General features: G+C 31.7%; 1 protein-coding gene across 2 annotated transcripts; it reads right to left on the bottom strand.

Moving 5' to 3' along the window:
- Window positions 1–142: 142 nt before the first annotated feature.
- LOC143045971 (cytosolic endo-beta-N-acetylglucosaminidase-like) lies at window positions 143–16,314 on the bottom strand. Of its 2 annotated transcripts, none has more exons than XM_076218861.1 (13): window positions 16,251–16,314; window positions 11,506–11,621; window positions 9,987–10,171; window positions 9,385–9,533; window positions 8,770–8,924; window positions 6,589–6,737; window positions 5,262–5,433; window positions 4,876–4,979; window positions 4,242–4,350; window positions 3,652–3,842; window positions 3,034–3,342; window positions 1,885–1,996; window positions 143–859 (listed from the first exon to the last, which is right to left on the bottom strand). In XM_076218861.1, exons 2-13 carry the CDS (start codon window positions 11,581–11,583, stop codon window positions 572–574), a joined length of 2,001 nt encoding a protein of 666 aa, XP_076074976.1. In that variant the 5' UTR covers window positions 11,584–11,621; window positions 16,251–16,314; the 3' UTR covers window positions 143–571. The 2 variants fall into 2 exon arrangements, with proteins under 2 accessions (XP_076074976.1, XP_076074977.1); XM_076218862.1 differs by having other exon boundaries at window positions 16,286–16,304.
- Window positions 16,315–18,639: the final 2,325 nt, after the last annotated feature.

Raw genomic sequence — 18,639 nt, 5'->3', positions numbered from 1 at the left:
TAGCAACAATAAACCACTATATCATGTACAGTTAGTGGGCTGTATAAGACAACATATTGTCTTAAATTGGAGCAGAAAGTTATACTATATAATAAACTTTATATGGCCACAAGAAATTATGAAATATCAAGAATTTAACAGATTCTGCTAATGATGAACACTTTATTTAGTAGATTGTCAAAAAGAGTACAACGACCAATAAAAATAGCCATAGATTAACACACGATATTGCAAGATTAGTTTTTTTAACATTTAGAAATTCACTATTTTCAACAATTGAACCATGTTAGTTATAGTACTAATATCAAAGTAATTCATATTCAAATGATATGATCAACACATTATATGAGTATTGCAATGCTTATATTTTCCTCTACAAAAAAAAGATACTAAATAGTTTATTTTAACATTTAGAAATTCTCCATCTTCCACAGTGGAACCTTAATTTCAGTAAAAACATCAAAGGAATCAATATATTCTGAAATAATCAGCAAATTATATGAGTATTATAATTTTGTTAATCCCTCTACATATAATATATTAAATAAGATACAAAACTTCTAGGAATGTTCTATATATTTACATTAAATTTTTCAGATTTTGCCAGATTTGTAACAAGTCCAATATTTAAAACAGCTTGAACACTGATAATAAATGATTTTTTGTCATCCTTTTGATTTTCCAGAAAATAATATGTTGAAGCTGCTCTGCCAAGATAAATATTGTCTAGGTACACAATGTAGTAACTGACATCTGCTGGATTGCTACATGCCCATGATACTTCTATGGTACTGTCAGCTTGCGTTGAGATTTCTATGTTGGAAATGCTTGGAATTCTGAGTTGAGATAATGGAAACATCTGTGGAAATGAAAGAACATTCTTATTATTCATGCAGTTAGCTGATGGTAAAATATTTTTTTTTAAATAATCCTAATTAATTGTCACGTGATGTTCTTACCTTGTTTTCCTGGTTTTGTGTTGATAAATCTTCAGATTACTGAGAAGTGTATTTATATTTTACTATGGATTGTTAGTATCTTGGATACCAATTTTGTGGGTTTCATGGTTACTAGTGAACCACAAATTTAAATGTTCAACAAATTTCAGATGTTATATAGGCTTGTATGCAGACTATTAAAACCACGATATCAAGTATTGACGAAAATACAAGTTTGTCCCCATCCACGAAAACTTGTATCCCTGAAAATAAATGAATCCACTGAAGTTCTATTTATTTTACCCATAGTATTTCTTGGACTTTTTTGTCAGTTCCTTATCCTTTTTTCATAGGTATCTTAAAACTATCTTTGTTGTATCATTGTAAAATGATATTGCGGCATCGGTAATTATAATTATGTTATTTTCAAGTCTACTCAAAACAAAAGCTAACTCCTGTATTGCCTTTTCTCTAACTTTTGTGCTATTTTCACTGACCGGTGTGAGAAAAATATTTCTCCTCACTAGTGAAAATTCTGTTCTCTGCAAATAATTGGTTGAAATTTAATTGTGCCAATAAATTTGTTATTGTGACGTCATGAAAAAAGGTGACCATGCCTGATGACGTCACATCAAAAGTACACAACTTTCCTCAAATCTTTGAAAAGGAAGGATAAAAATCAATAGAGAAACAGATTCTACCACTGTAACTGGTGTATTACGATATTTCTCCACTCTTAACAGTTAAATTTGAATTATTTAAAAAGCTTGGCAAGCCTCATGCTTTAAATATTAAAATTTAACTGTCTTGAGTGGAGAAATATTGTAATACACTTGTTGCAGTTGTGGAATCTATATAAACATATGTAGTCACAATTGCAATCCTATTATAGCAGGCAATTCCAGCTTAATGAAATTGAATACTCGTCCCTAATATGAACTTTTACCTGTATTTGACCTATATTAATGATTTCCTTTTGGGTGTTTTTGGATGATAATCCACACAATATTGAGGTTAGAGAAAAGTCTTCTATCTGTTCCTTATCCAGTATATACCACCTGTAAAGGTAAACAGTAAGCATTTAGTTACATAAAACAAGCTTTTATATGCATTTATGATTGAATCATAGATTCCTTTAGACTAATTGACATGTTTTTTAAGATACTTTGGCCTCAGTCATAGTTGAAGAGTGGTCTAAGTAGTTTATGTACTGTAACATTATTCCTGCGTTTAGGGGCCTTGTCACTTGCATTTCCATGACGACCGAGTGGTTGGAAAACTATGATGATATATTGCATGAATTATTCGGCAAATTGAATTCTTATAATTTAAAATTAGCACTGCTGTCATAAGGGAATTGTGATTAAGTATCTACAGAACAAAAATTGTTTCTAGTTTATCCTGCACAAGGTCGATCACTAAGAAGCTTGATGAAGTTTAATAGTGCAGGGATACAGGCGACCCCCTCTATCTAGTAAATAACGTCATAAAGGCAGGCATAATTGACGATTTTTTCCATTGAAGGACAAATTTGAAAGTTGTCTAGCTATTCAACCTTTATGTTAATGGACTAGGATTGTCAGTTTTCCTGTCTAAGTTTGGTGGTCTCTCCTTGCACTAGGGCCTCCTTCACCAATAAAAACTGACCACCACAGTATAGTCAATAGTGCTTAAAGCAGCAGTAAACATCAACAATCAATCAATGAAAGACACTAATATGCTTAACATATCTAATAATTTGATGTGGTCTGATGCACTGTCAAGCTTTTTTAAGTGATTCATGTATAATTATTATATTTTAAACAAATTTTAGTAACAAGTAAAAAGTTATAACTGCTAACAAATACTCCATATATTTGTTGAAAGAAAGAAAAAAATAAGTGCCATGTATGGTCTTGTATTTTAAGGTTGAGAAATTAGCTAGAAAGGGATAAAGAATTTTTTTTTGTATGGATGGAACAAACATATTAAAAAATAAATTCTGAGAGCATAAAACCTGATTATATCTTGTAATATTGATAAAACAGTAGTATAATAATTATACAAGCCACCATGTTCAACAACAAAATAATGTATGTATACAGTTAAATTGTACCTAGAAGTCCAATCACAATCCTTTGCTGGCAGACAAATCTGGTTAAGACATTCCTTCAGCACAGTCTCAATAGGCTTGGGGTTTATTATCACTTTACTACTTTGTATTGGCTTCTTCTCAAAATAATCATTAGTTGCGTCACTGTCACTAATACTTGGTAGCTGTTCAGTTTCGGACAAAAAGATAAAACTTTTCTTTTCATTTTGTCTTTGACTTTCTATTTCTAGAAATACTTCGTTATCTCCCTTAGTTTTGTAAGCATAACTTACAATGTAAGACTCCTTAGGTTTACAGTCAAGGTCAAATAACCTACAATACAAACAAATTTTTAATGCTTATATCATTTAAGAAAAAAATCATTACACATGTATAAGAAACAATTAATATTGATTTATCTTGCTTGAAATTTAACATGAGATTGATTGATTAATAAAACTTATTATTCTGATATACCAGATATTAGATTTTTGAAGGATCTTAAATCACTTAGTATCCTGAATTAGTGATTTATTTTGGATCTAAAACTGACCAATCTGGTCCTATTAAAGGCCATTTTACCTTCAATGACCATTATCCACAAATGAAGGACCAAAAACTAGGAACGAAAACAAGTTATACCTGAATAACTGTGGAATTCCAGTAGATGGTAACTCTCCGTTGTAACTTAAACAACTTCCTCCTAAATATGCACATTCAAAACAGGGCTCTAGAGCAGGGAGTTCCTGAGGAGCTACCACTATCTGTTTCCTTCTATAATATGGCTGAACCTCTTGTAAACTTAAATTATACCAAGGATTCTCATTACAGACCTACAATAAATTCAGTCAACTAAGTAGGAAATCATATTTGTTAAGTTCGTTTTATATAGCATTCACTTACAAATCAGAAATATACAACTATGAAACCAAAACAAATGGCTAAGTAAAAACTGTTTTGATGATAAACGAATATTTCAATGTAGATTTTGTTTTTTTCTATCATTTATTCAGAAAAAAATTAATCATTGAATAATAAAAACTCAACCAATTATCAATTAAATAATAAATAATGTTCACATAGTGCAAACTAATTTCTCAAATAGTCCACTACAGAAAAGCATGGTTGTAGGTATATTTTTGTCATGTAAATAATAGACATTATTATGCTCTGTATAAAATAAAGTTTTATCTCTAATGATAAAATGTGAAAAGTATTTAACATTTTCTTACATTTCCTTGGAGATAAAATTTGCGCCCTGCTCCAATGCAAAATGATGACGACAAGATTCCCTTTGTCCACACTGAAGTTGGACACAAATCACTCAATAAATCCCAAAATCTAAAACAAAATATTTATCCAGTCATTAAAATATAAAAATACTTCAATCTTCAACATGTACTTTATTAATCACCCTGCACTTCTCTAAATAATAATAGTGTGCTGATCTAGGAAGCGATCCATTAACTAAAGATTTTCAATGTATACAGAGTTGACAAAAAATATTTTGTCTGAATACAAAAACATTCTAATTTTATCATATTTGTTGTCCATTAAATGGAAGTCATAGACATTTCTGACTAGCAATTTGTGTCTTGAACAATCAAATCCCAATATCCCATAATCATATCTGTCAGAGTACATTAAAAATTCGCCTGTTAAAACAAAATCTTTAAAAGTCTATTTATTATCTGTGCAAAATCTAAAAAAAAAGATCTGGTATGATTGCCAATGAGACAACTCTTCACAAGAGACCAAAATGACACAGAAATTAACAACTATAGGTCATCGTATGGCCTTCAACATTGAGCAAAGCCTGTACCACATAGTCAGCTATAAAAGGCCCTGAAATGACAATATAAATACCTGTTTTCATTATCAATATAGTTGTCAACATCACAACACTCATACACCCATCCAAAGGCAAATATAGCAACTGACATATTATACTTCCTTATTGCTGTCAATGCCTACAATAAAACAGCTATTAATCACATGGATTTACTGGTTATTTGTTCTGACATAACTTTTACAGAAATAATTAAAGTAAAACAGGAAGAGCAACTTTTAGTTTGTAATGTTGATTGTAACCAGCATACACAAGGGTTTCCAAATTAAAATATCTATTTTTTATCTATTTAGTCCAATAATCAATGGTACGATTTTCTTTTCAATTTACATATAATACCTTTCTACTAAAAATGAAATTAATATTTATGTTTGCTCTCTTCTTAATGGTTAATAATCAGTACCTCAATGGAGTTAAATCCACCACCACCCAAACAACCACGACCAAATACGTCTAATCCAACATAGACATCTCGAGGTCTGTCTTTAGACATAGCTAGAGCCATGGAACTGAGTAACTTTTCTGAGTTCCAGTTGTAATTCAAGAAAATACCATCACAAACATCAAAGAACATACTGAAATTACAAGCAGCATTTACATTTAAAATTCTAAAGTATGTCCAACTTTTTACACATTGTGACTTGGATGGAGAGTTGTCTCATTGGCGCTCATACTGAGTTCCCCAATAATCTTCATATTCATTCTAATATGTGAGGGTTTATTTGTTATCACCTTAAATCAAAAAGAAATCATACAAGAACCTTTTGTATGTATAACAAATAAAAAAAGACAAAAATTATGTAAAATACACATGATGAGAAGTCTGCTTTTACAGTAAACATATCAGGAATATCTGTTTATACTGGAATACAAGAAGGTACAAAATTTAATAAGCAGATAGAGTGCTCTGTGTAAGTTTGTGTTTTTGATGGGACTATTATACTAAAAGTCATAAAAAAAAATTACTAATAAGTTTTTTTCATTATCTAGTATCATCTATATTCACCAGTTTTATTATTGGACTTATTAATATTTTTGAGTAAAATTACTTTTTGAATGATTTTTTTCTGTATTTTATTCATATGGAGCAGGATCTGCGTATCTTTACAGAGCACCTGAGCTAACTCCTCTTGTTTTAAAGGGGGTTAAGATGTTCTTGCATTAGTTCTCAGTGTTGTTCTTTTTATCTTTGAATGTTTGTGATGTTTATACCAATAATAGTCTTGTCTAATACATGTTCAACCCCGCGGCATTTTTGCGCCTGTCTCATGACAGGAGCCTCTGGCCTTTGTTTATCTTGTATTATTTTTAATTCTAGTTTCTTACGTACGATTTGGAGTTTAATATGGCGTTCATTATCACTGAACTAATATATATATTTGTTTAGGGGCCAGCTGAAGGACGCCTCTGGGTGCAGGAATTTCTCGCTGCATTGAAGACCTGTTGGTGACCTTCTGCTGTTGTCTGTTCTATGGTCGGATTTTTGTCTCTTTGACACATTCCTCATTTTTATTCTCAATTTTATTGTCATGAAATACTTCGTTCAATTTGAAATTTCACATTCAGTCATGTTCAGGGTAAGAAAAATCCACATGAAAAATGGTTATTAATTTTTTGATGTCTTAGGGTTAGATATGAGTCAATTAACAATCCACTAATGTGCCATGGCTTAACATCTATGCTTACAAATATTTTACAGACTAATTTTCTGTAACAAATTTTTTACTTACCAGTTTTTATCATTGAGTGCATCCTGCCATGTCAGTTCTCCTGTGTTAATGACACTATCATACCATATCACTTCAGATCCTGGTAAAGTCTCATGTAGCTTAGCTGTCAGATATTCCACAAACTTACATAAACAAGGAACCTTTTCTTCCTGGAAAATAAAAAAAAAAACAATTCAGAATACATAAAGGAAACACTCTTAAAATGGTATAGCCTGAAATCAAATCCTTTCATAATTATCATAATTACTCTTTTAGCATAGCTGAAGATTTTTCATTGAGGACAAATAAACGTCATAACAGCCTGAATATCTATACATAAAAGTTGTCTGAAGCCCCTTTGTTCCTCCATGTGGAAGTTTGAAAAACAATTTTTTATGAAACTACAGAAAAAAGTTTGAAATGATGAAAGGGATCCCAATGGACATTAAGCAACCAACAATCAATCAATCAATGAAAGGGATCCAAAGCTTAATTTGCTTATTATCTCCCCTTGATTATTAATCATCTTTTTATCCAATTCTAGTCTAGATATTAAGCAAAGTCACCATTAAAGCATTTTTTGAACACTTACTGACTGCAACATTGCTATCTAGTGTTTACTAAAATGATGTTGTCTAGTCTAAAAGTAAACAATAGCGCAGCTGTGATTCAAAAATGAGCACACTCAGGTTTACAAAAATAAACTATGACCTAATATAATTGAGACAAGTTCTATGAAACCAGCACACCACTTGAACATGTTTTGAGGATAATACTTAATCTTTAATTCACAAACACTAAAGCTCAAAAATGCATAAATAGCATTGAATAAATTCAGAAAATGCATCACTTGCTTAGATTGTAACTTCAACCAGATGCTCCACAGGGCGCAGCTTTATACGACCGCAGAGGTCGAACTCTGAACAGTTGGGGCAAGTATGGACACAACATTCAAGTTGGATACAGCTTGGAATTTGGATTGTGATTAAATAGTTGACACAGCGTAGGTTTTTGACACAGAATGAATGTGGTCTAATGAACTTAATTTTTTTTTTTGCTTTTGAGCAATTCACTATGCTGTTGAATATTAATCCCCTCAAAAAAACAAATATTTGAAGAAATTTTCTTTTTAATTTCTGAAATCTAAAATGAGAAAAATTGTACCACACCCCCTCCCCTCCTAATTTTTTTCACCTCTCCCTTTCCTGTATTCCAAAAATAATCTCAATTCAAATTTCTAATGGGGTTAGCAACAATAACTATTTATTTAAATACATCATAAAATATTAAAATATAAAATGTCATACAGCCATGCCTCATGGTTAACATATTAATTAAAAGTAACTTCTAAAAAAAATTACTGCTTGTCATCTCTAGACAACCATCATTTCTTAATACATGATTTTCAAGCAGTTTAAGGAAGGTAATCAAACATATAATATATATAACAGTATTCTTTAAATAGGGCCCTCTTTCGGCCCAAACTAGTTGAAACCCCCCTGAAGCAAAAAACCCAAAACTCAATTCCAGCCTTTCCTTTGTAGTAAGAAACCTGTAGTATAATTTCAGAGAGATCCATGCACTTAAACACAAATTATTGTGTGTAAACTAGAAAAATGCTTCTTTTTGGACCTTTTTTTGGCCCCTTATTCCTACATGTTTGGGGAAATTAACCCCAAACTCAATCCCAGCCTTCCCCTTGTTATGTGGAACCTTGTGTTACCATGTCAGAGAGATCCATATAGTTACACACAAGTTATTGTCCCGAAACTAGAAAAATGCTTGTTTTTGGACCCTTTTTGAGCCTTAATTCATAGACTGTTTGCCCCATACCCCTTACAATAAATCTGAACTTTCTACTTATGGTATTAAACATTGTGGTACAATTTAAGAGCAATTGAAAAACTTCTGCACAACATATTGTCCTGAAACGACATAAATGCCTGTTTTGGGCCCCTTGGGGCCTCTAATTCCAAAACCTATGGGACCATAACCTCGAAAATCAATCCCAACCTTTCTTTTGTGGTTATAAACATTGTGTTAAAATTTTATGCATTTCTATTTACTTATACTGAAGTTATTATCTGAAAACCATCTATCTTCAGACGACGCTGACAATGACGTGATACCAATATACCATTTTTTTTTTTAATTTTTGCTGTCGTATAAAAATATTTGTAATTGTTTTTGAAAGATAATTACCACAATTTTATTTTCTATATTGATCAGCCATCCATCAAATCTGTAAAACTGTGTAATTTTGACCATTTGATCTGCAAGTGCTTGGTATGATGATTCTGATGCTAAGAACTCTTCACATATTTTATACCCATCATTCCATTCTGTTATCAGAGTTCCTGTAAGAAAAAAAGACTGGTAAATAAGTGAGAGAAAAAACGTGGAAATTTCACAATATCTGTTGAATAAAGTTTCAACGCTAAGATTTTTGTCCTATAAATCAATGAATGGAACATTCATACTTTTGTGTAATATTTAGAGCTTTATACCGATAATAAACATGCATGCTCCATGCAAATGCATACAGAAAGTCATAGCCAAAAAACTGCTTATAATTTTTAAACCCTATGAAATGTCCAAAATAATTAAAGATTTTTATCTGTGACAATAGTGCTGTCAACTGTAATTTTCCATACATCAGTCATATTTATACATTATAAAGAAAAAGAATACACAGAAAACTTTGAGAGTTTAACTTATAAGCATTTACTTTTGGATAATTTGTATTTCTAATTCTATTTAACTTGTGAGATGGAACAAATAAAATTTGGGATTTTGGAGCAACCAATATAACATTACCTAACATTTTCACACCATTTCTATGTGCTACATTTATCCATGTTACCGGTGGGATGGTGATGAAATTATGACTAAAGTAAACAAATGAATCAATAAGCTGCCAGTGGTAAAAGTTATAGCTTTTCTCGTTCTTGTCACCCTGGATAAATCTGTTCAAAATAAAGATTTAAATGTCAAAATATGAAAACTTGACTTATTAGATCAAACAATAATCCTATATCACTAGAATAATTGATTTAATATTCCACTTTTCTGTATAAAACCTCAAGTTATATTCATAGCTTTTGACCATTTTAAAGTGATTTTTTTCAATTTCAAGCCCAAAATGAGTCCCTTATCATCAACATTCAGTTTTCTTTTTTTTTTGTTTTTGAAATACCGTATACACAACAATAACATTTCATGTGTTTAAGTAATCCTGAACAACTCACTGCTGGAATGTAAACATTACATGACTTAGTAGATTCTCTATTTTTCTCCAAATAAATACAAACTGATCAGTAAAACTTGAACACAACAAACCCTGTATGAATAACTTATAAATGATTCTATTTTTATTTTTTTTTCCTACAGTGATGTGTACACCTTAAAATAAAATTTACCTGTCTTCAAGATAGCCTCCTCTCATATCATGACACACAAGTGTTTTTGGAACTGTTTCATTTGTGTGGGGTCTCTCTCTCAAACATTCAGTAGCCTGTTTCATCTTGTTCGGAATACCCTCATCTGACCAATTTCTTACTTCCTCCAAAGTCTTTAGAGGATGACATTCCATATCAGATATTGCCTAATATTAAAAAATATTATTATCATTAATGTAACTATAGGTGGAGACAATTTGATTTTTTGGGAGAAAGGCTCAGTGCAGGAGAATCTTTTGCTGATGAAATATTAATTTCCTCTTATTGCTAGTATGGCTTTTTCAAAATTATGATTTGTACACAATTATTTCCTACAATTTCTTGCATTTTGATGGGCCCCAATATCAAAAGGTTAAACTCCAAGAGCATACAGTTTTTGGTTTTGCGTTTTTTTCATATTCATTGTTATTTTCTATAAAACATCATTTACTGCTTACTATACAAATGATGATTGTATTTAATCCTTTGATAACAAGTACATGACTATAAATGTCTAAATACAATAATGTTTCTGCAGTCAAACTTCTGCTGTCTCAATTTGTTAAGCACCTTAACCAACCTCAGTAACTCAAAATAAATTTAAGGTGGTACATAACAATACAGGGAGATAACCCTTGTAAAATTAGCTGAATGTTTTAATCCCATTCTATTCTTAAAGATATATTAATCTTCTGTATTATCAAAATAGGTGTTTGTCATACTGGTTTCTTTGTGATAGAGTGTGTGGTTCAATGTCATACTTTTGTTATAGGGTCCAATTAAATATTTCATTAATACTTACCACACCTCTGAAATTGAATAAAAGATGAATAATGGTTTGCACAATAGTACAAATTTTACAGTTATTGCATGTACTTTGTTTTACTTTTGGGGTTTTGTTTCTGTTTTGTTATTCATCTTGTCTGTGTTGCTCTTATATGTTGGTCTATATTTTCATCTTTTTATTTTTTTGTCAAGGGTAGTAATTTTTCTTAAACTTACCATTATAAAAGGAAAATTGGTAAGATTGCCAATGAGGCAATTATATATCTAACTATTCCAAATAACATGGATGTAAGGAGGTAACCCTACAGCCTAAATAATAATTAGCAAATCTATGATAACGTATAGTTAGTTAGGCAACAACCATTTGATTTTCTGGGGGGGGGGCTATGGTTTTTTTTTCTGGACAAATTTTCTTTTTCGCCTGCAGCGAAAAACAATCTATTTTTTTCGCGACAAGTCGAAAACAATTTTTTTCTTTCAATTTTAGCATTACATATAGTGGCAGCTGAGGGTGAAACAAACAAATTATTTTTTTCTCCAAAAAATGGAAACACTTTTTTTTCCAAAAAAAACCATAGCCCCCCCCCCTCCAGAAAATCAAATGGTTGCTGCCTTATTAAGACCCTGCCTTTGCAAATGTAATTGTATGTATCTTTTTACTTATTTCTGCTTGACTTTCAACATTGTTCAATGGTATATTTCTACATGTTCTTACCTGCTGTTCTGACATTTTAAATATCTTAGACAAGGAGTTTATCAACCTGTAAACATACAGCATACAAACAGCATACATACACTACAAAACTTGGTGGAGGATCCTTTACATTTATCCTAAAATAAGAAATTAAAAAAAAAGTATAAACATCATTTACTAGTAGATATATACATTTTGCACTCTTCTAACATATAAAAATAAGGATATGTGTTATGAACTGTTATGATTACAAAGGACCAGAGACCATGAGTTAGATTCACAAAAACATTTACGACTAAGATTGATCGTAAGTATACTGAATTGTTCATGACTTAAGATTAATCTTAGACAAAGATGAATTATTTTAATCTGATACTAACCAGTACTGGTATGTTTTTTTTTTGTGAAACCGACTCTGTAATACCAGGATGGGAATAATTACATGGTACATGTATATTCAAGAATGTGGAAATTTTTATTTTATCAAAAATGATTAATTACTGAGAAAGAAATTTATAGTCTTGCAAGAATTTATTATTTTTCTGTTCCTGAGGAATTTATTTATTTAAATGCTACAGTCTTTTCGTCATACTGATTTTGTCAGAACTTTTTTTATTGGATTGTAAGTTGAATTCTACTCACTTTCGTTTACCTATTAAATTACATACCTTTTTACTTCACTCCAAGATTTGCTTTCACACGGTAAACACTTAGTTCTTATTTATACTATTTTTGAAATTTGAGTTGAAGCGTCGATCAACACATTTTGGTAGTTTTGAGAACATTTTTTAAAAGCTGATTCAGAGGAAAGAAGGGTTATAATGGATCTTAGTTTTCCCAAAGGTAACTCTGTTAATGATTGCATTGAAAAAAATGAGTATTTGGGGAATAAGGTTGATTTACATTATCCAAACGTGGATAAACTTGTAGAGATTATCAAGAAGAAAGGTCTGCAGTGTCATATTTTTAAGCGCGATATGCGCCGGGCTTACCGACAGTTTCCACTAGATCTCAAGGATTACAATTTAGTAGGTTTTTTCTTGGCGCAATCATATTTTTGTGGACAGAGTATTGCCCATGGGTTTGAAACCATCGGCTTATATTTGTCAAAGAATCACAAATGCAGTCTCTTATATTGTTAAAAAGTTCGGTGTTGAAGTCGTTAATTATTTGGACGATTTTGCCGCGCTGACTATCCAGACACAGCTGATAATTCATCTCAGATTTTACAACAGGTGCTAGACAATTGTGGTTTAGAGGAATCGCTTGAAAAAGCTTGCCCCCCATGTTCCAGGATGTCTTTTCTTGGTGTCTGGTTTGATACGGAGAAAATGACTTTACTCCTGCTAGGCTTACTGAAATTTTGGCTTTGGTTATTGCTTGTTTGTTAAAAAGTAAGGTTGTCAGAAAAGAAGTGCAATCGTTGATTGGAAAGTTAAATTTCATAGCCAGTTGTGTCAAACCCAGTAGAATATTCATTTCTAGAATTTAAAATTTTTTGAGAGAATTTGTTTCTGATGATCAATGTCTAGAATTATCAATGGAATTCAAAAAGGACATTTTCTGGTGGTCAGAATTCTTACTGATTTTTGATGGTATTTCCATTTTAAGTCTGGAAGAATGGACAGAACCAGATCAGTTTTTCTCATGTGACGCATGTTTGTCTGGTTGCTGTGGTATTTCATCTTCACAGTATTTTCATTGTGCTTTTCCAAGTTTTATAATAGAACAAAATTTGCATATTAATTCTTTGGAATTGTTGACTGTGATTGTTTGTTTAAAAGTGTGGGTTCGAAAGGGAAAGAAAATTTGCATTTATTGTGATAATGCCTTTTCTGTGCAAGTCATAAACCATGGTCGTTCGAGGAGTAGGTTTTTACAAGCTTGTTTAAGAGAAATTGCATTTATTTGTGCTATAAATGAGTGTGAAATTAAAGCGATTCACTTGAATGGAAAAGATAACAGAGTTTCAGATTTGTTATCTAGGTGGGATTTGTCTCCCTTTTATCAGTCGGAATATTTTAATCTTGTTGACAAACATTTTTTTCAGGAAATTGAAATAAACAATTTTCTTTTTAGGTTTCAACATGAGTTGTGATTTAGTCAGGTTGAAAGGAGAAGCAAGATGTTCAATAAATAGTGCTAATGCAGTTGGTACTAGAAAAAATTTGAAAACACAATGGAATTTTGTAGTTTTTATGATTTAGCGCCTTTCCCTTGTTCAATAGAGACTATATGTTTATACTGTCAATTTTTAAGTCGGTCATTTAATAGCACTGACTCGATTAGAAATTATGTTAATTAATTTTAAATGTCTTAATTTGTATTTGGATTTAGAATTTCCGCGTTTAAATTCTTTCTATTTTAAATTATTTTTAAAGATTTAAAAAGAGTAAATCGGCATGAATTTAAATCAGCCTTTCCCATTTCTCCGAATATTTTATTGCAGTTTAAAAATATTTCAAATTTTGAGGAGAGTAATCATCATACTTTTTGGAGTTTATTTTTGTTTGCGTTTTTTCTTATGTGCCGAAAGTCTAATTTGGTAGGCACCGCAGATGACCCTTTGAAATGTCTAAAAAGGAAAGATATTTTTGTAAAACATATTAATGTATTGCTTGTAAATTTTAATTGGTTCAAAACTATACAAATTGGAGAAAGGAGTTTGCAAATTCCTCTTGTTAGAAATACTTCTTCTCATCTTTGTCCTTTTACGGCCTATGTTTCCGTGTGCGATAAATTTATTGTTCCAGACTCAGACTCAGCCTCAGCTTTTGTTGTTAAAAATAATGGTGTTTTAAAACCAGTTACTTACAATATGTTCAATGCCTTTTTGAAAAAATGCATTTACAAGTATTGGCTTGGATGTAGGTAAATTTTCAACTCATAGTTTTAGAAGGGGTGGTGCCATGTGGGCTTTCAAATGTGGTCTACCATCTGATTTAATTCAACTTCAGGGTGACTGGAAAAGTTCTACTATATCTGCCTTATGGTTTGAATGAAAAGCTAATTGTGGCAAATAAAACGATGTCTTATTGTTAATTGTTTTCTAATACTTTATTCTCGTTTTAGGAGGCAAAGCTTGGTGCAGAAGCACTTTGATTTTGAGTGATTCATTTTTTTAAATACTTTCCTGATTTAAAGAATACAGAGATACAAGCGTTTGGTGGCATAACAAGTGAACGTTTGCTATGGAAAATAAGACATGGGTATTTTAATATCAACGAATTTTGTAATGTTTTAATTCATGTTGGCACTAATGATATTTTTGCAATAACTAGTAATCAACATAGGATTAATATTGATTTAATTATTCAGGAAATTAGGTGTGTAAACGCCTCCTGTAGAATTATTTTATCTTCAATTTTACCTAGACCAGTAGATTTTAGGATGTCTGACTGCTTAGTTCAGGATTTTAATTCACAAATTTTTGATTTTTCTCAAACAGGATGTGCGAAGGTTAATCATATGCCAGTTTGTAAGTCTTTCTATGACAGATTTCATAGACCTATGTTCTCTTTATTTCACAAAACTGACCTGTTGCATTTGAATCATGCTGGAATTCAAAAGTTTGTTCATTTAATAGACAATACTTTGGCTCATTTGAGTTGAGGGAACACTCTTTACGAGAAAGGCTTCATTTATTTCTGACCCCTTTTGAGGGGGAGAGTTTTTGTAGCAGATTTCTCTCATTTAATTCTTCAGAAGGCTGACTTTAGCTTATCTCTACGACATCAAAAGTTCAATGTAGGATAAAAAACTTAATTCACATAGTTTTTTCACTGACCCCCCCCCCTTAACTTAATTTGGGAAAAATTGATTTACCTATATGGATATAGGTAAAATCGATTTTGGATTAACAAAACTTGCAGCAATGTTGACCCCCCCACCCCCAAAACTATTTGATTTAGGTTTTTTATCCTACATCGATCTTTTGATGTCGTCCCTAACTTGGTCTTTTTTTGGGCGCTTAAGGGAGGCTTTTTTTTTAGCAGATTCTGTCTATATCAAAATTTAGAGTGTACTCTTGGTTCAATTTTCTTTTAACACTGACTGTTTTTTGCTGACCTTCGGTATGGCGGGTTAACTTCTTATGTATTAACAATTTTTGAATTTCTATATTGGATATTCTTAAATTTGTTTATTGAATAGTATTGAACTATTGTGTTGTGTGAATCCATTTCATTAGCGTAATAAATGTTTTTATTGTATTGGTTGTTTCATGTTTTTTATAGTAATTATAGTGATTTTGTGATTAGAAGTGTATATTTTGGAGACAAAAATAAGTACTAAATATTGGATTAACCATTTTACATCAGCAATGTTTATATAAAACAACGAAGACACACTATAGCCAGTATTGTAATTGCCAAGGTGATCCATTAAAATGTCACACACAACTATGGGTAGAAGTAAATCACATTTAGTATTTGCAAAAAACTTTATATGTGTTGCTACAAACGTTAGACAAAAAAGAGGGGGGGTATATAAAATTGTTCAACTTTCACTGTTGATCACTATTCTGTTGACACACTTGTTGGCATTAGTGCACAGGGGCTTGTTACAATTGCCGGGTTTACTATCCATACGAACCCCTGTTTTTTTAGGGGTTCGTATGGATAGTAAACCCGGCAATTGTAACAAGCCCCTGTGATTAGTGTACAATATGAACAAAATATAATTAACTGCACCTAAATATGGTGCAAATACTATCACTGAATAAATGACAATAGCAACAATGTCATATCACGCACAAACCATATTACCTGACTACATAAGACTAACTGCAAAACTTGTTTACCTGTTGTTGACGTATTACAGTTATCTCCCATTCTACAGTTAATTGGCCAGACTGGTTGAAATCTATAAAGAAAGAAATGCAATCGTGAACCTAATACCTGTTTGGTATAATAGTAGTTCTTTTATATGAAGATGTCTGATCTTACCTTATTTTTTATATCATGAGAAGCAGAAAAACTGACACGGATTAATAAAACTGCTCTTCAGTGATGGACAGACTAGGATGAAATTTGAAAAAAGGCAGGACGTGAGTTTTTAGAAAAAAAGACCGGATGACAATTTTTGTAAAAAAAGTGTGGATAAACTAATAAGAAATGGCAGGACCGAAGAGAGTGAAAACTAATAAAGATTACAACTAAAAAAATGACTAAATTGACTAAAATACCCTCCCCTAAATAATCAAATGGAAGCTCCCTTACAACATAGATCAACAAAGTAACTAGGAGCCAACCACTTTATGTTCCATTCTGATGTGCTGTTTTGGAAATTAGAGATAGTTTCCTGGCTTGAAAATGTGTAAATGTGAGCATGGTGAAAACAGTCTTCGTTTTGAAGAAGTTAATGAAACGAATCAGATATATGGAGATCTGGTATGGGTGCCAATGAGACTACTTTCGATCCAAGTCACAATTTGTAAAAAGCAAACCATTATAGGTCAAAGTAAGGTATTCAACATTCAGCCTTTGCTCATCCCGAACAGCAAACTATAAAGGGCCCCAAAATTACTTGTGTAATTCAAAATAGTTCATGAACTAAACCATATAATACAAATATATTCTATTTTGTTAATTCCGAACTAAAATCGTTTTGGAAAACCAATGCCACTGGTGTATATGGTTTGGCCATATGCTACCCTATTCAAGATATCAGGTTAATCTCAATAAAGTTAATTTATACGCAAGGCAACAAACTCAAATCAATATTTTACTTAAATTAGAAACAGTTTGAAAATTCAACTTTATACTTAAATCAGTTTGTTAAAAGAAAATCTCACTTTCTCATTCCATAACTTGTCCTTTTTTAGATTAGCCTAATTATAATGAATTGGTTGATTAGTAGTTTTTATACGACTGTGTGACTGACTGAGGGAAGCAGGAACAACAGTACCAATGCACTTATAGCTCATGTCCTGTACGCAATTGAAACATCCGTTTTTGCAATCGTATGTCCATTAATGATACGGTATTGATTTTGAGAAAAATAACTGTTTACTAAGTTGTGCATTTTTTGTGCTTAAAAATACAAATGTTTTGCATCGACTAATTTGTAAAGATGTCGTCCTATTTTGTCCCCAAAAATTATCCCCAAAATTTCAAATGATGCGGATATGATCAATTACATGCAACCGTGGCCTCCAACAACGAGAAAAAAACCTGCCGTACAGTCGACTATAAAAGGCCCCGACATGGCAAATATAAATCAATTCAATTGAGAAAACTTAGCAGCCTAATTTAGAACAGAGAAATTTGTTTCTTTATATAAAAAAGTAAATCTTTGTGGTATGATTTCCAATGAGACAACTCTCCGGCTAGTGGAGAAAGGACGAAGAAGTTAACAACTTACACTGTACATGCCATAGCACACATTGTGACTTGGAAGGCGAGTTGTCTCATTAACACTCATACCACATCTTCTTATATCTTTAGCCTCTGGTAACTGTACCTAAAAAAATGTAATCTATAAAAAAATTAAGTTTAATAGATGATAAGAAACAAGGATTTATATCTGAAAAAGAAATCCTTGTAACAAATAAGTAAATTTTATTTGTTTTCACCACATTCATATGTACACCTATGAAACAATAAACACCAGCTTATGAAAGCCCTTACAACCGACTGTCAGGATTCTGTAGTTCAGTTGTTGCCGTTGGGTCATGTCTTTCATATTTGTTTTTCGTGAAATGTTTTGTTATAAATTAGGCTGTTAGTTTCCTCAATTGCATTGTTTCATATTTTTCATATCATGGTGTATTTGAGCCGACTATACGGTATGGGTTTTCTCATTGTTGAAGCCTGTACGGTTGCATATAATTGCGAATATCTACATCATTTGAACTTTGGTGGGTAGTTGTCTCATTGGAAATGGTACATCATGCAAATTGGCAGGTGACGCTATATATATCTGCTGAATATAAAAAGAAGATGTGGTATGATTGTCAATGAGACAACTCTCCACAAGAAACCAAAATGACACAGAAATTAACAACTATAGGTCACCGTACGGCCTTCAACAATGAGCAAAGCCCATACCGCATAGTCAGCTGTAAAAGGTCCCGAAATGAAAATGAAAAACAATTCAAACGAGAAAACTAACGGCCTTATCTATTTAAAAAAAATGAACGAAAAAAAAATATGT

This window comes from Mytilus galloprovincialis, chromosome 9 (assembly GCF_965363235.1).
Source record: "Mytilus galloprovincialis chromosome 9, xbMytGall1.hap1.1, whole genome shotgun sequence".
NCBI classification, from domain to species: Eukaryota; Metazoa; Mollusca; class Bivalvia; order Mytilida; family Mytilidae; genus Mytilus; species Mytilus galloprovincialis.
This window is presented reverse-complemented; position numbering and strand designations above follow the sequence as displayed.